Genomic DNA, 22044 nt, shown 5'->3' on the forward strand with positions numbered 1-22044 from the left:
ATAACACTGCACTTTTATGTCCTCCTTTCATCGCAGAACTCCAAGCACCCTGCAAACATTAATTAAGGCTCCCGGTGTTCCACCAGGTGCTGGGTGCAAACATCACTCTCGCCGCTTGGTGGAGAAGGTAAACTGAAGCAAGGCACCTTCAGTCTCTAAGTGGCTCCTGCCTTGTTTGAGGAAAAGTCATGGAAAAGAAGCTGAAGTCTGGCCATCCCCTCCCCAATTGTGACTCCTCAATCTTCTTCCCAGAATCTCTTTCTCAGGGACAATTTAAATAGAAATAGTATCTTGGTTCCCTCCTGGGGCTTGTAGGGGCCCCAGGGTATGCTTGGGCTGTGGTGCAGAGGTGAAGGGTGTGAGAAGCCTTCATGTTCACCAACCACCTCCATGGCAGTCACAGCCCAGGGCCATGGCCTGCAAGCACCTCTGAGGCAGCAGTTTAGGAGCAGAAGATGGCCCCAGAGGGACATGAAATGCTGCTTTTAGAAGAGACATGGCAGAAGAAATGATATTCTTCCTTGGAACTTAAAATAAATGCCATTTTTGAAATGTTACCAATGGCTGAATTGGGTGGAGTATCTGAGTATTCCTTATATTGTTCTTGCATATTTTCTGTAAAATATGCATTATTTCTATATAAAAAGTCTAGAATTAGGGAGAAGGAAAGGGGGTGAAGAGGAGAGTGGACTCAAAGGCCACAGGAAACACGACTTTGGCCACCCCTGAGCTGGTGCCTAAGGCAAGTGCAGGCTCTCAGTCACTCAGAGTCTCACTGAAGTGGCAGAAAACCCCCTTTCCAGCAACGCAGTGGACACAGAAAGCTAATCGGAAGAAGATGGGGAAGGGCGGGGCGGGGGAGGGGAGAGAGAAACTTATTTTCAAATGCACCCCTTGAGCTTGAACGAAGTTCCTCAATGATGCGCCCAGAGTCGGGCTGCCCCGCCCCGCAGGTCGACACTGCCCCCTGCGGTGACTCACAAGGGGATGTTTAAATGACAGGGAGGACCCAGAAGGCCCGCACTCATGCTGCAGCCTTGAGCCTGCCTGGTCCTCCTCCTCTCCTCACCGGCTCCCTCTTGTTGACCCGGCAGCCGCGTGGAGCTGCTGGTAAGTGGGTGCCCGCCCTTCTCTCCCGGCCGCGCCCCACCTCCCGGTTGACCATAGGATCCCGGGAGAGACTCCAGAAGGGCAGGGCTGGCTGGTGCTTCGGATGCTCTGAGGACCTGGACAGGTATAGGCTGCACAGGAGCTGGGCGAGCCTGCCCCCACTGCCCCGGTTCCAGGGTCTAGCTGTAAATCTTGATGCTACTTGTCTTTATGGTCTGGGGAGTCAGTTTGGGGTGCAGCGAGGAGAGCTTTTGACCTGCAGGGAGTTAGTTGAAAGTTGACTGAAGCACGGGGTTTTACATCCTCCAAGATATCAGATCCACAAAGATAGGAGTTTCTCTTAGGTTCCAGCTGTTGGAACCTGTATAATTTCTTTTGCATCTACTGAGGTGGCTGCTTATAGGGGCCCTTGCACACGGATCTATCCAGGATGGTGAATTTTGCCTCATGGGTTTCTGCCTGGGAGAAATCAGCCCTCTAACTGTCATAGATTGACAGTGTTACCCGCCAGACTTCAGGAGATGTCTAGTCCCTGTTTAGGAGTGCCAATTTGGGATCCAGCTTTGGGCTTAGATGTCCAGGTTCTAGTTCTGTGTGTGGCTTAGATGATCCCATTCTGGTGACCTAAAAGTGTCACAGGAGTTTGGGAAGTGGCTGGAGGTAGGTTCGTGATGAGAATTAGGTGCCGTGTGTGTGTGTGTGTGTGTGTGTGTGTGTGTGTGTGTGTGTGTGTGTGTGTGTGTGTGTTCCTGTGTATGTATGTATTTTGTGCTGAGGATCAAGCTCAGGCCCCCAAGCATGCTGAGCAAGCACTCTACAACTTAACTACAGCCACAGCTGACTGGGTGGGTTTTTACTCCATCCTTACCCGAGTCTCTGCCCACATGCACAGGAATCAACTGTGGAAAAGCAGAGCCTTCTGGACCTTCTAACCTGGGCCATTCTACCTTAGGCCTGAACGCACTACCCCAGGGCAGATGGTGACTCCCGTGATGACACACGCACTCATGTGCTCAGTGTTGCCTGCCACCGCCGGCATCTCTCCCAGGGTATCTAGCTGGCATTGCCTATAGCAGGCGGCTCTCAGATGTGTGGGTGCCCCTGCTCTGTAACTTGGAAATCCACTAACTGGGTCTTCTTTCCTTCTGCATCGCCTGAACATCTGGAGTAAATTCAGGGCCAGACAGTCAAAGTTTCCTGTGGTCATGAGTCAGCTGTTGTTCTCAGCAGCAACAGTGGCAGGGAAGGCATATGTGAGGGTCGTGGCCAGGAAGTGAGCTGAGAAGACCCCACGACAAGTGTAGGAAGGTCCTTCCCAAGGCTGGGGGCCACTACCCAGATCAGCTCTGCACGTGGAGGGAGGTGAGGCATGAGCGGAAATAGACCCAGATGTGCAGAAATGAGAGCTGGGAAAGACATTGCCCAGACTTCGTCCTGCCAGCAAACACACGAAAGCTGTCATTACAGATGACAATTTGCTTCCCCAACTCCGGACCACTGTAGAATTGCTGAAGCTGCCTGTCCCAGTGCCTGCCTTGGCTGTGGGACACAGGACAGCAGAAGTGGCTTCCGAGATGTTCAGAGACCACACCATTTCCCTCTGCTTCAGCTCTAAGGTGCTACACTGAGGAGGAGCATCTTGGAACTCTGTGGCTTCTTATAAAAAGTCGCTACTTCCCAACTCCTGCCATTGTGCTGGCTAGTTTGTGTTCTTGCAGCTCTTGCCTGGCAAATTACAGACCTGCTCTGGCCTCTGCAGGAAGCCAGGCTAGGCTTGCCCAGGCTTGGGAGGGTCCCCGAAGAGGGCCTGGGGAGGAATTGCTTTTTCTTATTCTTTGTCTTTTTTAAAAAACAAAACAAGACAATGAACAATAGTTTGGCTTTGAAGGACCCCGGAGCATGAGACTGTGACAATCTTGCTGTGGGATTCCAGGGTGCTTTGTGTCTGGCTAGAGTATTCCTAAATCATGGGCTGTGTGTGCTGAGATTACCAGGCTGGTGCCCCCCTTCTGAACCTTCTCTCCTTTCTTCCCGGTGACTCCGTTAACCCTTAACAACACACCATCAGGGTAGCCATAGAGCAGAAAGTCACTTGCAGAATGAGTTGGGAGAGGACTTGGACTTGGCTAATAATACTGAAGAGTGAAAAGTGATTGTGTGTAGGGCAGTTAGGTTAGGGGGATGAGCAAGGCATTTGCCCCCTCTCCCCCACACTGCTGGAGGTGGGAGCCTACACAAACAAGGCCCTGTAATAGCCTCATAATGAGGTCCAGAGGTTCACCAGGCTCTATGTTGAGTCTTCAGTTGCCTGTGTGACCTTGGGTAAGTCCCTTCCTCTCTATGGACCTGTCAATTTCTCATCTACACAACAGCCAAATGGTCTGACCAGATGACTTCAAAAGACTCTTGTACTGGTGATGTCCTGGATCCCACGAACTATATCTGGAAGCAGCTTCTAGGCTCAACTAATACAAGCTTCAGATTCCAGGTCAGGGAGACAAACCAGGAAGTGTGCCTAGATAGTGAAACAGCTTTCAGTCTCTCCTACTCCCATTCTTTCTCTGTTCTTGGTGGCTAAATGACACAGGCTATGAGCATGGGCTCCCAGGTAGTCTAGACCACATTGTAGGTACTTCTGAGTGTGATCTGTGTACGCTAGAGTGGGAGTTCCTGTGTGTGGGGGTCTAGGCCTCAGCCCAGCTTAGAGGTTAGGAACACTGTGGGTGGAGCCTCCAGAGATATGATTTTGCTCAACAACAACCTAGCAATAATCATCCCTCACTTTTAATGGGAACCCATTTTGTTTCCAGAATCATTCTTAGTGTCTTGCACACATTAGGTCAGTTCACAGTCACAGTAGTGATGGCAGGAGATCAGATCTAGTCAACAAGATTCTTAGGTGTGTGTGTGTGTGTGTGTGAGAGAGAGAGAGAGAGAGAGAGAGAGAGAGAGAGAGAGAGAGAGAGACAGAGAGAGAGAGAGAGACAGAGACGAGACAGACCAACCCCAAGCATGAATTCTATCCAGGTCCAGCCTCTCTGACTTCACACCTCTTAGACTGTGCACCAAAGAGCAGCCAGACTGAGGACAAACACACTGGCTGGGGATGGGGAGTACAGGGCCAAGCCTGGCTTCTCTTTTGCATGGCCTAGGGTCTATCTCACTCCAAAAGAGGCCTTGATTAGGAAGCTATCTTCAGGCAGTGTTACAGGCATGAAGGGGGATCCTCTTTGTGAGCCTCAGTTGCCTTAGGTGCACTGGATAGGACAGGAGAGGCCCTTAAGGGTCCTCTCAGGTCTTGGCTATGTGACGATACAGTGAATAACTTGTGGGGTGGCCCTGCCAGGGAAACTTTTGAAACAAGCAGGCTTGAGAGAGTAAGGCTTTGGTGTGCGAGTGGGGCCTAGCCAGTCAACTCTTCATGGAGAAGAAGGGATGGGATGGGTAAGTCTTTATTCCAGGTTCCTTTTTGCCTTCAGCAGAAGCAACACTAGAGCTATAAGGGCTTGTGAAGCTTTTACAGAAGGGGAAACTGAGGCCTGCAGTATTTACCTAAACTCGGGTTGTTAATGTCAAGACTACTGTAGAATAGGGGTCTCCCTGGCTCTCTTCAAAAGTCTCACTTTGTGGCATTGAAATGAGGAGTCTTTTTCCAGGGAACACTGTGTTTAGTGAACATGAACGATGCTACTAATCCAAGAAAGCCCAGCTCCCAACCAGCAAAGCCCAGGGCTTCAAGGCTAATTATGTGTTTACTCGCTCGTGAGTCACAGGGTGTTTCTACAAAGAGACCCACAGCCAGCGCCCTGTTCAATCGTTTCCACTCCTGGGGAGGGGCCATGTCCATGTCCAGGTGAGCTGTCTGTCCTTCTGTCTGTCTGCTCAGTCCTCTGACTACATGGACCTGACTGACGCCACATGTACCCCCTCCCCAGGGACTGGCCGAAATGATTGAGGACGCGCTCGATGCCTGGAGGAGGAAGCTGTAATTAAGGCAGCTTTGAGGGCCTTTAACTGCCATTGTCACGGCTGCCAAGCAGCACTAGGCAGCGTGGGCTATTAGGCCAGCATAGGCTGGCTCCTTGTGGCCAAGGGCCATGGCCTGCAGCACTGCCGAGAGTTCAAGGTCTAGCTCCAGGCCGGCTTTGAGTGCTCCCACTTGCAGGGCACCTTTGTGGTGCTCTCTGCTGGTGGTCAGGAGCAGGCAGGTGGGGGAGGGAGGGCACCAGCTGTATGAACCACTGGAAAACTGGAAACAGCTGTATGCAGTTCTGGGTGGGTTCGGCAGACAGGGAGGATTTATAAAAAGACATTGGGGATTCTTGGAATATTTGTTGTGCTGAGTGTGGTCCATTTTAGACAACAGTGCCTGTTCCCACAGGGAATTATCTCTTTGGTTTTCCTCCCAGGCTGCAAAGGGTCCCCCTCCCACCTCCCCACTGGGATCTCAGAGTCTTCACAGGGCTGGCCTGATATCCCCACCTAGCTGGGACAATGCTTCCTACAGCTTGCAGAGCTTCCAGGTGATTGGCACGTAATCACTATTACTTGGGCTATAGCATCACCCTTGGAGCTGGGCAAATGAATGTTTATGAAAAATAACCCAGAGCATCTAAGCCTCAGACAGTGGTGAGTCTCACACACATCTACCAAGGAGAGGGACAGATACAAGCCCTGACTGCCCAGCCTCCTGGGAGATGGGTGGGTGGTTCTCACTTCCACTATCTGGGACTCAACCATTGAACCTGAAATCTTAGCCATGGGCTGGACAGCTGCTGTCTTTTCCACTGACCACTTGCTCAGGAAAGGAGTCTTCTCTCCATCTCAATCTAAAAGTTCCTACGCTATGCTTGAACATGAAGCTTGCTGCTTCTGTGAGACTGTGCACACCAAGTGTGAACTGAACTCTGCTGTGCCACTACCCTGGTGTTGGTCTCTGGAGTTGCATTGCATCTGTTATCCCATGGCAGTTTTTCACACCCTGGAAAGGCTCATGAATTCTCTGTCTACTTCTAGCTATTTATCTGTAGCTCCTTCGATGGAAGCTCAGATGGTCTAGTTCCTATGTCCTGTCCCCATCCTCTAGGCCATTGGTTTTCAATCTGTGGGCTGTGACGTCTTTGTGGGGCTCACATCCTGTATATCAAATATTAACATTGCAATTTATAATAGTAAGTATAATAGTAAAATTACAGTTATAATAGTAAAATTACAGTTATGAAGTAGCAACAAAAATAATCTTATGGTTGGGGGTAACTACAACATGAGGAACTGCATTGAAGAGTGGAGCATTAGGAAGGTTGAGAACCACTGCCCCAGGAGTTCCTTAAGAACCAGTTTGTCATTGGCCTGAGCACAGCATAATAACAAGGGGCCTGGTCGGGGCGGGGGTAGAGTAAGACCATCACCTCCTCCCTGCCACACTTTATACTTCTCTAGAGACCATTTAAGATCACATTAGCTTTTGTAGCGGCATTGTTTCCTTGTTATTGCCAATATAAAGCCTTAGGTTTTGGAGACGGAGCCATTTTTCCTCTGCTCTCTTTGTGTGTTTGTGTTTGTCCGGGCGGGATGCATTTGTGCCTTCAGGTACACACATGGATGCCAGAGGTCAGCTTCACCTGCCTTCCTCGATTGCATGCCACTTTAATTTTTGAGATAAAGTCTTCCACTAAACCTGGAGCTTCTCCTTTCTGCTAGGTTGGCTGTCCGACAGGCGAGCTCCCAGGATCCACCTGTCTCCACTCACCCCGCGCTGGGTTGACAGAATTCTATGTGCCCAGACATTTAAATTGTTTTTTTTTTTTTTCTTCTTCTTCTTCTTCTTCTTCTTCTTCTTCTTCTTCTTCTTCTTCTTCTTCTTCTTCTTCTTCTTCTTCTTCTTCTTCTTCTTCTTTTTTGACACGCTCTCACTCTGTAGCCCAGGCTAGCCTCAGACTTGCAGAGATCTTGCTTCAGCCTCCTGAGTGGTAGCCTTACAAACATGAGCCACTATGTCTGGATCTGTGTGTCGCCTGTCTAAGCAGTTTCCCCTCTCTCTTTCTAGATCTGGCTTGCTGTTTAAATGCAGCTTTACCTGCATCCTAGTCTTTTGCCATGGGACTCTAGTGGCCATGTTGTTCTTTTTTCCTTCCCCATTAGTTACACATACACATACTTTCCTTCATGAAAGTAAAGCAGGCCAGAGCTAGAAAAGGCTGTGAATAAATGAAAAGTTGAGGTCTATGTAGGTAGGAGATAAGTAGGGTGTTTCTCAGCTGCTTTTTTGGCAGGGGGAATGGAGGACAGGTGTAGGAAGCTCAGGCCAGGGTGGGGAGCTAGTCATAGGATCCCATCATCTTAGGCACCAAGAGAAGCTGCCAAGTGCCTCCCCCTTGCCCAGTGTGTGGCTTGACCGCTCACTGACATCCTGCCCTTACTCATCAGCTTTGCCCCTTAGGAGAGGCACTGCATGCCACTCAAAGTCCTCACCTGGGAGCATGGAGACTGGAGCCTTGGTTTCCTTGCTTCCTGCCTCACCATAAAATCATGAGACGTGGCAACTCCTTAACCCTCAAAAGTTACGGGCTCCTTTCAACTGTGGACAGAGATCACAGGCCACTCCTTGGTCCCTTGACAAAGAATGCCAGACTAGAGACACTCTGAGGGCTTCCTGCCTCTGGGGGCTGTGAGCATGTGCTATGGGTGGCTGGGAACAAGGGTGTGCATTAGCACAGTCATCCTCAGGACGCCCTTCGAGGCTGCTCTCCCATCTAACCCACACAACAGCCCCAAGAGAAACTTAGCAGATGAAAAAGCTGAAGCTCAAGGCCTGAGAACTCTCATTCAAGGCCAAGCAGGACCTTAAGCATCTGCACAGGGAACTGTGCCCACAGCTCTGTATTTAGCATTGTCATAGGTGACTTCAGACCCCAAGCCTTCTGTGTATTGGGCTCCTGCGTCTGAGGAGACATCTGGACCCACTTATATACCCCAGCTTTAAGTGTGTCTGTGTTTTCAGGGACTTACTGCAGGCCACCCAGTGTTTTTCTGTGGGAACCAGGGCTCACACCAGAAGCCACACCCTAGGCATCAGCTGAGGCCCAACCACCCCTTTCAGAAAGACAGCATGTGGTGCAGACAGTAGCTTCTTATCAGAAGAAGATGGCTTGGATTAAATCTAAATGAAACATGTATGGGCAGGCTGAGAAAGGGCCAGGGTGGCGTTGGTGGCGATGGTCTGGTAGGGGCAGGAGAGAGGCCAGAGAGAGCTACTTGAGGTTAGTGTTTCCTCCCTCTGCTGGTCCCACTACTCATCCCTGTAGCACCAACATCCCAGGCTCAGACCCTATTGATATACTGACTTCTTTTCTTTTCTTTTCTTTTCTTTTCTTTTCTTTTCTTGTTTTTCGAGACAGGGTTCTCTGTGTAGCTTTGGAGCCTATACTGGCACTCGCTCTGGAGACCAGGCTGGCCTCGAACTCACAGAGATCTGCCTGCCTCTGCCTCCCAAGTGCTGGGATTAAAGGCGTGCGCCACCAACGCCTGGCCTACTGACTTATTTTCATTTCCTTTCTGGGCCTTCCAACAAGGCCGTGTCTGGCCAGCCTGTTCATGTGCTGAGAGCTACAGAGATTATATGACACAGTCCTTCAGGGAACCTCACTGAAGAGGGGGCAGGGAGACTGTGAGAGCTACAGGTAGGGAAGGACCTGTCATAGAGTCACCACAGCTGTGGCTGCCTGCCTAAGACCCGCACAAAATCAAGACAGTTCACATTCCAGCATGGGATGGGGAGGGAACTTAGGAGCCCCCACTCCTAGCTAAGGAGCTATTGAAACCTGATAGCTGCTAAGGGATCCATAGATGCTTAGTTCTATTTAAGGGTGTGGCCCCTGGTAGGTAGACTATGTTATACAGGGGACAGCCCCACACCCATGTATATATGGGCAGCACAGTTTGGAGTCAGTGAGTTATGAAAAAAAAAAAAAAGAGGACATGAATTGGGATGGGGTGGGTAGAGAGGAGGGAGTAGATCCAGGAAGAATTTGGAGGAGGAGTGGGGGGGGGAGTGAATATAATTGAAATACAGCGTATGCATGCCTGAAATCCTCAGACTTAATTAAAAATAGAATACATATTTAAAGATACAGTTTCTGTCTCAGCAACCTGTAGGATTGTAAGATAATATCCTTAAAAAGCTTGTTAACTAGGGAAAGAGACAAATAAGTGCCACCTAAACTTAGCTGGCTGTGACAAGGCAATAGAAGAAGAGGACTGGGGAGTTCTTACCTGCACAAGGGGGTGATTAATTCCCACTAATGAGATCTAGAAAACTTCTTAGTGATGGCTTGACCTGAACTTGACACAGAAGCATGGGGACGACTCGAGTAAGCATGAGGAACTTTCAGGGGAGGCCATTGGTTAGGCAAGGGTGAGGCGTAGGAAGGCCAAGGGCTCTCTGGCCGAAGCAGAGAGAGCTTTGAGTTCCGTGTGTGATGGTGGGGCTGGACGCCACTATTGAAACTGAAGGTTGGTGGTCAGTGAGGTGACCGTGACTCACACAGCTTCTCTCTCCCCACACAGGCCATGCCACTGAAATATTATCTCCTTTTGCTGGTGGGCTGCCAGGCCTGGGCTGCAGGCTTGGCTTACTATGGCTGCCCTAGTGAGTGTACCTGTTCCCGGGCCTCCCAGGTAGAGTGTACAGGAGCCCAAATTGTGGCAGTGCCCACCCCTCTGCCTTGGAATGCTATGAGCCTGCAGATCCTCAACACACACATCACTGAGATCACGGGGGCCTCGTTTCTCAACATCTCAGCACTCATTGCCCTGAGGATGGAGAAGAACGAACTGTCGAACATCATGCCGGGTGCCTTCAGCAACCTGGGCTCACTGCGCTATCTCAGTCTTGCCAACAACAAAATCCAGATACTGCCTCCTGGCCTCTTTCGGGGCCTAGACAATCTGGAATCCCTCCTTCTGTCCAATAACCAACTGGCTCAGATCCAGCCAGCCCAGTTCACCCAGTTTAGTAATCTTAAGGAACTCCAGTTGCATGGCAACAATCTGGAATACATCCCTGAAAGTGCCTTTGACCACCTGGTGGGACTCACCAAGCTCAACCTGGGCAAGAACTGCTTCACCCACCTGTCCCCTAGAGTCTTCCAGCATCTTGGCAACCTCCAAGTGCTCCGTCTGTATGAGAACAGGCTTTCAGAGATTCCCATGGGCACTTTTGATGCACTGGGCAACCTCCAGGAGCTGGCCCTCCAGGAGAACCAGATTGGCGCACTGTCCCCTGGCCTGTTCCACAATAACCGCAACCTCCAGAGGCTGTATCTGTCCAACAACCACATCTCACAGCTACCCCCTGGCATCTTCATGCAGCTGCCCCAGCTTAACAGGCTCACACTCTTTGGCAATTCCCTGAAGGAGCTCTCCCCGGGGATCTTTGGGCCCATGCCCAACCTGCGGGAGCTTTGGCTCTACAACAACCACATCACATCTATCCCGGACAACACCTTCATCAACCTGCCCCAGTTGCAGGTTCTGATTCTCAGTCACAACCAACTCAACTCCATCTCCCCAGGAGCTTTCAATGGCTTGACAAATCTTCGGGAGCTGTCCCTCCATACCAATGCTCTACAGGACCTGGATGGAAATGTTTTCCGAGCACTGGCCAACCTGCAGAACATCTCCCTCCAAAATAACCGTCTCCAAAGGCTCCCCGGCAGCATCTTTGCCAATGTCAACGGCCTCACCACCATCCAGCTACAGAATAACAATCTGGAGAACTTGCCCTTGGGCATCTTCGATCACTTGGTGAACCTGTGTGAGCTCCGTCTCTATGACAACCCCTGGAGGTGTGACTCAGGTATCCTCCCACTCCATAATTGGCTCGTTCTCAACAGAGCCAGGTTGGGAACAGATACTCTTCCAGTGTGTTCCAGCCCAGCCAATGTCCGAGGCCAGTCTCTTGTCATCATCAATATCAATCTCCCTGTGCCCAGTGGCCAGGCTCCCGAAGTATCTAGCTACCCGGAAGTGCCACGTTATGCAGACCCTGATCTAGCAGGGTCACCCAGCTATCCTGACACCACATCCATTACCTCTACCACAGAGATCACCACTGCCATAGAAGACTACACCGATCTGACCACCATTGAAGCCACTGATGACCGCAATTCGTGGGGCATGACTGATGCCCAGACTGGGCTGGCCATTGCTGCCATTGTGATTGGCATCATTGCTTTGGCATGTTCCCTGGCTGCTTGCATCTGCTGCTGCTGCTGCAAGAAGAGGAGCCAGGCGGTCCTGATGCAGATGAAGGCTCCCAATGAGTGTTAGGGAGGCAGGCTCAAGCAGGGCTGGGCAAAGATGAAACCAGAGGACCAGAGCATGTGATCATTCAGCTTCCAAACCTGGGCCCACACTGCCAAGCTCTGATGGTCCAGGGGAAAATGCCCCCATCTTGTCCTGAGCCCCCAGGTCTTCTATAGAGAAGCAGGCATTTCAGGACTTCTGCTCCCAGAGACATCTAATTGGTCATTAAACAAACAAGCAACTCCAGAAGGTTCTAGGTCAATGCCTAGACATCCTTCAGAGGGGCCCTCTGCCAAATTCTTACTATTTCCAAGAACAAGCTCCCTGCCACCCAGCCCCTCCCAGTCTCTGTAGACTTAATGATGACAAGGCCTGCTCACATTATGAGATAGTTCTCTGCCGGGACAGCCCGTGCCTCAAAGTATTATATAAGTTGATTTCTTTTCTTTTCTTTTTTTTTTTTCTTGCTTCTCTTTTTGTGCCATGGCTTAACTCTGCCCCTCAAGTGAGAGGTCTCCCTTTGTTTTTCTGCTGCCAAAGGCAGACTTAGGTTCTCTCTGTGAGAAGGTTGGCAGCTCTTAGCTCACTGTGCTAGCTTGGAGGGTGCTGTGCAAGACAGAAAGACACCCTTGCTGTCTGCTCCCCAGGCAGAGTTGTCATCAGTCTCTGTTGTAACAAGTCCAGTCTTTGAGAGAAGAATGTTCAAAGCCACAAGCTTTCCTTTGAAGATCTTAGCCCTTTATGGTATAAAATCATGCAGTCACTAAGTTCTCAAAACATGGAAATCAGCTCATTGATAATGGCTGAAGGATGAAACCTGCTGCCTGGGGTCCTTTTACTCACCCCTACACTTTCCCTTTCTGATTTCGTATTGAAGGATCACATACATAAAGAAAAGTGGGAGTGTGATGGTGTACGGCCTGGTGAATTCTCTCAATCTGAATAGATACCTGTGTGATGAGCATGACACCAAGAAATGATACCACAGTGTCTCCATTCTACTTGCTCTGAAGGACTTCTGGAGATGCTGTGGACTTTCTAGCTTTCCATGGGCTTGGGAGGGACACTCACAGCCTCCCCTTCCCCTTCATTGGCAGCCTTTGCAAAGGCCCAGCTGTTGGGAGTAAAAGAGATAGAGGTACACTCAGGGCAAGAGGCAACCAAGCTGGCCAGACCAGAAGCATGTGAACTACAGTAGACTGTGCAAGCATGCATCTTCCCTGCCAACAGGCCCTATGCTGCTCATCAGCATCCCCTCTACCCATCCTTTTATGGGTATTATATGCCCAAATCTGTTTCTAATTTTTGTTCTTCATTTGGGGAAAGCAAAATAGCTCAGAGATGAGATCTTCCAATTGAATAACCAACTGTAATGGAAACCAGGAATCCTTCTGCACTGTGGTCAAATTCTTCATCCACATTAGTTAGTCAGCTGGTAGCTAGACTACAGGGTGTTCACAGACAGCAGATATCAGGACATGCTGGAAAGTCACACCAGGGCATGGGTTCGCTCTGGAAAACTTTCTGTCTGGGTTCTGGTTATGAGCTGAATTGGTTAGTTTAGAGTTTTCTCTTTAAGTGACAGTCACAATACATCTGCCTTGACTGCGTTTCCTGCTACACATGTATCTCTTTCCACACTTTAAACAGTTGTGATCAAGGTGACATAGCTCTCTCTGGACAACTGATATACCTGCACAGAAGCAAAAGCAGACAAACGACGGAACACAGTGGGGCACACCCTGAATCCCAGCACTGCGGGGCAGAGGCAGGCAGATCTCTGAGTTCAAGGTCAGCCTGGTCTACAGAGTGAGTTCCAGGACATCCAGGGCTATGTAGAAAGAGCCTCCCTCAAAAACAAAATAGTGAAACAGAGAATGTCAGGTTTTTCTATCAACTCCAGCTGACCACAGGGATCAGGAAATATATTTCCAACCTGCAGTGGTGCTTATGGGGCAAATGAGAAAACCCTCTGTGTCTTAGCAATAGAGAGCTTACAGGAGCTCCAGGCCTCCCTTCCAGTTCCCTGGCAGAATAATCCAGAAGGAATTCTTGTGAGAGCCAACACCCTCTGCCCCAGGGAACCCCATGTCAGTCAAAAGATATCTCCGCAGGGCAAACCGTGGTACACATGGACCAAGGCTGTCCCCAACCCCAGAGTGAATGTGAGCGTGGTTCTGCTGACTGGGACCTGCTGGTGGGCCCTGAGGCAGGGCTGGGCCTGATTCATTGCAGATGGAAGCTTGGCATAGCACTGTGTTCCCAGAACCATCTGAAGCCCTGTGTGAGCTATATGCAGCCTCAGTGGGCTAGGGATGGAGGAAGGTGGAATCCACACTATCCAGTGTCCCCTGCCAGTTATAACCTGGAACTGCTGGCCACTTCTGACATTGGCAGTGACAGTCATATGCCTTGCTGGCCCAAAGGCTGGCCTGCCTAGGAGCTCACAGGTAGTGAGCTAAGTGCACAAGTGCAGGTGACATGGGAATCTTTTCCTTTCTCCCCACTATAGTGTCTAGATGGAGTCGTCAGACCTGCTCCTTATTTTGGTTTCTCCACATCTTCTAGTCGTAGATGCGGGAAACACTGCGTGGCGGGTCCTTTCTAACAGGATAATGCATTTTGCTCAATTCTTGGGGGTTGGAATAAACTCTGTGGCCCCTAGAAATCTGTGGAGTTCAGTACACTTTCCCTCTCTGTTTACTGGTTTCTGGACTACCATCACCAGCATTTATGTGGAGTGGGGAGAAGGTCGATGCTGAAAGAGAGCTAATAAAGGCCACCTAGAGTCACCACGATAACAGATGTTCAGGCCTGGGTGCCCTTCAAGGCTCTTAACATGTATTCTCCTTCTAACCCTCTTGACTCCTTGTGAAATTAGTCCCATTAGTATCCTCTTGTGTTAGGGCCTTTTCTGCAGTGCCCAATAGACAATCTCTGTACAAAGCCTCCTGGTCTGTCTAGGGCTTTTGTCACGAGACCCAAGGAAACAGACTGTACACAAACAGCTAGGGTCTTGCAGCTTCTCCCTGGCAGCCACACAGTTCCCATGGGCTTCCTGATGGCAGAATGGAACTCTGGAATCCGCTTCCAGTCTTGGGAAGGACATGGAAAGAGGGCCTATAACCCCAGTCAGGAAGCAGGCCTTGTGTGTGTCCCAGACTTAGCTACAAGCTACTCCAAGGTTCAGCCCCAGACCCCATGGTCAGAACCAGATCTGGCCATTGAATGACGATGATCTCAGGAAGGAAGCCACTAGTGTGGTCAAACAGAGAGCAGCAGGATGTCTCTGGGTGAAGCACCACCCAGTTCCAAGACCCTTCCTCTAAGGAGAAAGAGTTATTGCCTCCCATTGCCTTTGCTCTGCTAGAATGCTTGCCTTACTAGATGGTCTTTAAAATAGTCCCAGTGGCTAGCATTGCATTTAGAGATTTCTAGGCCCCTGGTGTTTTATAGAATGTGAGCCCTGGTGGGCAGGGTTGGGGGGGGTCTGTCTTTTGCTTGATGCTGCTTATGATAGATTTGGTGCACAGAATCAACAATAAACATATATGTGGGATGAGTGTGTTCTCTGTGGACTTCTTGGTGAGGGGGTTTCAAACCTGTGGGTATTGCCCTTGCCACCATTATGAAGCTGGCCTGGATGGGATGGCTCCTCACAAAAATTTGATCCTGGGTGGAGAACAGGCCTTAGGGTAAAAATGTGGGAGTTGAGTAACAAATAGCAAACAATATCCACTGTGGCAAGGGGGATCTTTAAGAATAGGTTTGGCCTATTTGACAGATGAAGAAAGTAAACTCAATACAATGAATTTCCCAGGGTCACCTTGTGAACTAGTGGCTCTTGATGCAAATATTCCTCTGCACCACATATGCATACGTGCACTTGTCTGCTGTCTGGACACATGGATACACGTGGACAGACACACAGACACACACATGTGCATGCATATGCACACGCGCGAGTGTGCACACACACACACACACTTTCCTCGTGCCTCCTATGGGAGAGCACACAAATTTGTAGAGATGAAATCACTTCTCTTATGGTTACTTCATTGAGAAGCCAGAATTCAAACTCTGTTCTGACACCAGATTCCTCTTGTTTGCTCTGACATGTTGACAAGTGAGACAACTTGTGTTTCTAGAGGATCCAAGGCCCCGAGGGCACAGGTAGGACAGCTGTCTCCCAGCCTGGGTGTGAGTCTCCCAAGACATGCCGGTCCCATGCCCTGCCATTCCTCATAGCAAAGATCCTGCCTCCACCAGGCCAGATGCCACCCAGATTGGGCCTGGGTGCACCAGGTTCACTGATTGTCTGCCTCTTAAAGATTTCTGTCAGCTGGGTATGGTGGCGCACACCTTTAATCCAGCACTAAGGAGGCAGATGGATCTCTGTGAGTTCCAGTCCAGCCTGGTCTACAGAGTGAGTTCCAGGACAGCCAGGACTACACAGAGAAACCCTGTCTCAAAAAACAAACAAATGAAGACACTTGTCTTCTTCTGTACTGAAAGAAAATGCTTCCTACTGGTTGGTCAGAACTTTGCTCACACACATACCCTAACTGACACTCTCACATGCTCAGTTCACACCCACATACACCTCCAGTTACTCTCTCCCTTGCTCACTTCACACTACACACACCATATATATTCTATCTATCTACCAATCTATCATCCATCTAGACTGTGTGTGTGTGTGTGTGTGTGTGTGTGTGTGTGTATGTGTGTAAAAAGAGACTGGTACATTCTAGGTTTTCTTTTAGTGGCAGTACTGAGTGCTGAGCAGGTGGTCTCTTAGCCCACACCTCTGTTCAAAAGAGAAAGAAGAGAAAGGCCCTCATCTCAGTGCAGTGCAGCTGGAGTCACTTTTTTTTTTTTTTTTTTTTTTTTTTTTTTTTTTTTTTGAGACAGGGTTTCTCTGTGTATCTCTGGTTGTCCTGGAACTCACTTTGTAGACTAGGCTGTCCTCAAACTCATAATATTCCTGCCTCTGCCTCCGAGTGCTGGGATTAAAGATGTGTGCCACTACCGCTCAGCTTGTGGAGGCATTTTTTAAGATGTGGTGGATATTTACGGTCATAGAGATGACAAGCCTGTTGTAGTCTCAGTGGGATTTAAGCTCTATCAGGCATCTGTGTATGGGAACCATTCAGGGTCATTTTGTAATCTTTAGAGGCCTTGCCCAAGTGACCTTGGTGTCATTCCGGGAACAGTCAATCCATGAGGGGAGGAACCCTTCCTGGGACTTTGGTCAGCATCGAGGTTGGATTCAGCTGAATGCAGAGCATATAAAATTCTCCCATGCGTCTGAGAAAAAAAACAGGGCTTCTGGCCCCAGCTGTCCAGCCCCTCACGGTAGGCCTCCTGCCTCACTCCTGGGTCTGTGGGGATGTGGGGACATCTGGCTTAGGGCCCTGGCTGGGACCTGGAAAGGGACTCGCTGTTCTTCCCCCAGAAGGCCACAGTAGCTGAGTCCCCTTCCCAAAGGAGAAGCCCCCTGAGTGGAACAGTTAGCCTTGGCTGGGAAGGGGCAAGGGAGGTATGCCAGGGATATTCTAAGGGTGAGGATGGCCTGTCCTGACTCTTGGGGGACTGACTGTGAGGGAGAGCAGGCAGTGTGGTCACAGGTTCATGGTCCATCCTGGTTGGTGTCCATTATCTGGCATGATTAATGCTGTCCACTTTTTATCCCCAGTGTCAGGCTTAGATGATGGTGTTCACACTCTCTCTAGAACTAAACTGAATGTTTGCCATTTCCCAGGCTCTATGCGGTGCTTTAAATGTACTGTCCAATCTGGGGGCTAATTTTAACTTGAAGGGCTAGGATTCTAATTAGGATGAGGAAATTAAGGCTTTGATAGATGGGGAGGGGATCCTTTGGAGCCCACACAGCTGGTAAGTACAGTGTCTGAGTTTGAACACAGATCTGGCTAGGCTGACAGAGCCCGAGTGCTTCTCCATGCCATTAAGCAGATGAGGAGTGGCCACAGACAGCCACAAACATTCCATTCCTTCAGCCTGGTACTATTTCTATGCCCAGCCCTGACTCAGTTGCTGGGATGCAGAGCTGGGGGTAAAAATACTCCAGGACCCTGACCCCTGGGGGTTCAGTTGGAATACACATTTACTAGAACACAGAGCAGAAGGACCCAGCACTTAGCAAAGGACACCAGTGACCTGCCAGGCGAAGGAGGGGCAATCTGTGAAGGCCTGCTGGGGACTCTTGGCCTGGAAGGGTGGGTAGGACAGGAACAGGCAGTGATAGATGATGGTAAGCATAGACAGTTTGCCATATCACCCAGGGGCTAGAAGTGTGGCAGAGTGGGAAAATGACATAGCCAGTCCATGCCTTCTTATGTCAAAGTACAGCTCTCCCACAAAACCAACACAGCAAAGAGCCAAGCTCCCATGATCCTTTGCAATGCCAGATCTGAGAGCTAGAGACAGGCAAGTCCCACGGTAGGGTGCTGGAGCTGGCGTTGGTGTTCGGGGTCAAGGCTTATACCTCCCAGGGGATGCCGGGGGTCTGTGCCTAGTGCTTTACACAGTTACCTCCATTTTATAAGGCAGCCTTCCTGTTCCTCACTTTAGATCTGATGCGTCGTGTTTATTATTATAAAATATTTAGAAATATGATCCTATTTTTTAGGCAGAACCAATGTAGATTTATTAAGGAAAAGTAAGAAAGGACTCCCAAGAGTGAGAGAGGACCCAAGGAAGAGATGCGCTAGAACATGTTTTTAAATAGAAAATCTTTTATTTATTCTTCGCCAACTTCACACATGTAAACAATGTATTTTGATCATACCCACACCCAAGTCCCCTCACTCCCCCCAGGCAACCTCTAACATCCACCACACACCTTCATGCCCTTGACATCTTTATTTTTTTTAAATAACCCACTGAGTCGGGTCAATATGCCTGCTGGAACATTGACTAAGCCTGTTGGCTTGATCTGGTGGCGGTCTTGTGATGGTAACCATAGTTGTAGTGGGTTCATGAGGGTGACATCCATGTCATGGCCAGAAGCCAGCATTTCCTAGCACTTCTCCCCATCCTCCGGCTCTTAAGTTCTTTCCACCCCCTCTTCAGCCTCACAGCAGGGGCAGGAGGTCGTTATCGATAGCGATGTCCCATGTATGACTGAGCACTCAATAGTCATGCATTCTCAGCAGTAATGAGTCTCTGCTTCAGTTGCTGACCCCTGAAGAGAGAAGCTTTTTCTGGCCAAGGTTAACGGCAGCACTAAATGTGTGTGTGTGTGTGTGTGTGTGTGTGTGTGTGTGTGTGCGTGTGCGTGTGCGTGTGCGTGTGCGTGTGCTGTGTGTGTGTGTGTGGTGTGTGTGTGTGTGTGTGTGAGAGAGAGAGAGAGAGAGAGAGAGAGAGAGAGAGCAGTATTTTTCAGAAGAGATTAGATTTTATTGATTTCACAAATGACACCATTAAGCATGGTGTAGAATAACAGACACTTGATTGTATTTCTCTAAAGTTAGTTATCAGCTTAAGCACCAATAGCCTAAACTGAAATATCACATAAAAGAATATTGATATGAAACATTGGAATTGCAAAACTCTTTAATTTCATATTTTGGGCCTAAGTTCGGGATGCATTGCAGTGGTCTTAAGTGTTGGCTGCATCTACATTCAGCTGGGAAATGGTTCAGAGAGCCTGGACGTTAGCAGGTGGAACTGGGCTCTTTTAAAAGACCTAGGGCATTTTTAACTCAGGAGAGGGTGGCCATGCAACAGCTCGCAGGGCTCCCCTTGATACTTTCTTTAAAGTAACTAAGACCATTCTCATAAAGTAGTATAAAACCCTCATTCAATGCTCGGTGTGGTGGCACAAACCTTGAATCCCAGCACTCGGGAGGCAGAAGCAGGCAGATCTCTGTGAGTTTGAGGCCAGTCTGGATTATAGTGCAAGTTCCAGGCCAACAAGGGCTACACAGAGAAATCCTGTCTCAAAAAACAACAACACAAAATTCCTCATTTCTTTTTTTTTTTTTTTGGTTTTTCGAGACAGGGTTTCTCTGTGTAGCTTTGGAGCCTATCCTGGCACTTGATCTGGAGACCAGGCTGGCCTCGAACTCACAGAAATTGGCCTGCCTCTGCCTCCGCCTCCCGAGTGCTGGGATTAAAGGTGTGCGTCACCAACACCCGGCAAAATTCCTCATTTCTTGATATTCCATTAATCTTTTCCATGCTACAGACCTTGTTTGGTCTTTACCACCTATCACTCATCTAATGAGTTAGCAACAGGTGTGGGAAGTGGTCCTGAATCTATTCCTATGGCATCCTCTCCCAGTTACAGGGTCTTGCTGTATAGTCCTTGCTGGTGGACACATATTTTTTTAAGCAAAAGAAACAAATTAAAAGTATCTCACAATTCTATTTTTCACTTACAACTACTGAAAGTGTTTTCTATAATCTGTTACTGTTTATATGCACATATGTGTATTAAAAGTTAAAGCATAGCGAGGCCTGGCCATACAGGTTGATAATCACATTTATTCTAGGGGCTAAAGCAGAGGAACTGGAGTTCAAGGCCTGGCTGGGTAACAGAGTGAACTCAAGTGCAGCCTGGGCAATTTAGTAACACTGTGTCACAAAATAAAAATACAAACAGGCTTGGGATGCAGCTGAGCAGTAGAGTGATACACACTCATAAGGCCTAGGGTTTGATCCTATTATTTAATCCTGAGGATTAAATAATAAATAAATAGCAATGTATTCTTCGAAGTTAGACAGATTTCATTGATTCTGCAAACATTATGTCAATAAAAGTGTCCCATCACTCTAGAGGTGACATCACACAGCACTACCCACACTCCTTCACAATGGGCATTGAGACTTTTTTAATTTTATAAACTTTATTATAAACAGCCTTGCAAATAAAAATATCAAATACCAAAATTAAGTAGACCATGAAGCAGAGAGACCCCTCCCACAGCCCTATTCCTAAGACTGTCCTTTTCACTGACTAGAGGCAGATCTCAGAGTCTTGGCTTGGGTCCCCTTCCTAGCCCTCTCTCAAGAGAACACATCACTGGGCACTCCCACCTCCAAAGACAGTGGAGGTCTGCACCAGAGGTCACAGCTGTGAAAGATGCCTGCTTTGCATCTCAGAAGACCAGTAAATAACCACAACCATGCCCCATACTCCATTCTTAGGGAAGGGCATCTGGCCTTTCCCCCATTCTGAAATGTGGGTTATTATTCATCTGACTGTTTTGGGTGACTGGGTGAAAACAGTCTTCATTTTCTCAAACTACTCTTGTGTTTGTACATTCCTGTGTGCACCACACAGCCAAGCCTCCCTCACTCCTAGGCTAAGAAGGGGACCCAAGCCAAGGCTCTGAGAGTCTGCTTTTCTAAGGACAGTCTTAGGAATAGGGCTGTGGGAGGGGTCACCCTGCTCCATGGTGAAGGGATCCCATGAGCTTACCAGGTTTTCCACAGCAAACCTCTGGTGACATTTGACCAGAGCTGAGCCTTGCTGAGCTTGGGAGAACCATGGCCACTCTCCGGCCAGATCACTCACAACATACCCACTCTGGACTTGGGATTTCCTATATATTCTCTCATTTTGTCCTCATGAGAACCCCCCATAAGAAATAGTATTACTGCCTTAATAATGAAGAAAGCAAAGCATAGACAGGATGCATAATTTAGCTAAAGTACACATTGAATAAGGGTTGGAGCCCATACTGTCTGACTACAGAGTGCTAGTTCTTGGTCGGGACCAAGTCTAGGGCTGGGAATGGGTCATTTCCTCTCTGCCTTCCCATCCCATCCCTGTAGACTGAAACAAGGAGGGTCTCATCCTAAACCCTAGAGGGCACTGTTCTGGTCCCTCTCCTAAGGATACTCCCAAAGATTGAGAAGATGACAAACCCAAGGACACATGCCCATCTGTATAGCTGTTTTAAACCATGCCTTGGGTACTGGGACCTGAGCTGGTGTGGATAGCTTCCCAGAGCCCTCTTTCCTAGACTGCCCCTGCCACAGAAGCACAGGCCCTTTGCCTGTGGAACACCTAAGGTAGCTGTAGGTAGCAGGTCTGCTCAGCCCTACAATTTCAAGTGGGAAGAGACGTGATAGACAGAGGGTGCGATAACTCTGGGCCTATGACTGTGAGGAGTGAGCCTGCCAGTCCCTACCTTTTCCCTGTCTGATACAAAAACCATGTAGGCTCAGTGAAGACCCTTAGAGTCAGACGTGTGCTAACCCCGATTCCATAGTGTCTGAGTCACATGCTATGGGAGTCCTGATTCCCCTCTGCTGAGCTTGTCTAGGCTTCCCCAAGGAGCAGCTTGTATGTATGAGAACTCTGGGAGTGGACAAACAGTCTCTCAGTCCTGCCCCTGGTCCCATGTCCCCACAGCCCCACAAAGGCCAGACACTTCTCCAACACCTGTAGACTGGGTAAATCTTCGGCACTTGGATTTCTGTGCCACCAGGCCAAGGGGTCATAGTTTTCTTCAATGTCTGAATTATTTTTATTCCTGGTTTCTCGAGACAGGGTTTCTCTGTAGCTTTGGAGCTGTCCTGGAACTCGCTCTGTAGACCAGACTGGCTTCAAACTCACAGAGATCTGCCTGATTCTGCTTCCTGAGTGCTGGAATT

The 22044-nt window shown here is 49.1% G+C and overlaps 1 protein-coding gene across 1 annotated transcript; it reads left to right on the top strand.

Moving 5' to 3' along the window:
• Positions 1-1008: 1008 nt before the first annotated feature.
• Positions 1009-14966, top strand: Lrrc15 (leucine rich repeat containing 15). Its single transcript, XM_027412906.2, has 2 exons — positions 1009-1110; positions 9676-14966. The coding sequence occupies exon 2, from the start codon at positions 9679-9681 to the stop codon at positions 11437-11439; it is 1761 nt and encodes a 586-aa protein (XP_027268707.1). The 5' UTR covers positions 1009-1110; positions 9676-9678; the 3' UTR covers positions 11440-14966.
• The last annotated feature ends 7078 nt before the right edge of the window (positions 14967-22044 follow it).

The sequence above is a fragment of the Cricetulus griseus genome, chromosome 4 (genome assembly GCF_003668045.3).
Source record: "Cricetulus griseus strain 17A/GY chromosome 4, alternate assembly CriGri-PICRH-1.0, whole genome shotgun sequence".
In the NCBI taxonomy this organism is placed as follows: domain Eukaryota; kingdom Metazoa; phylum Chordata; class Mammalia; order Rodentia; family Cricetidae; genus Cricetulus; species Cricetulus griseus.

Excerpts from the sequence above, each read along its gene's own strand:
- Lrrc15 (XM_027412906.2), top strand. The coding sequence starts at position 9,679 with ATGCCACTGAAATATTATCTCCTTTTGCTGGTGGGCTGCCAGGCCTGG.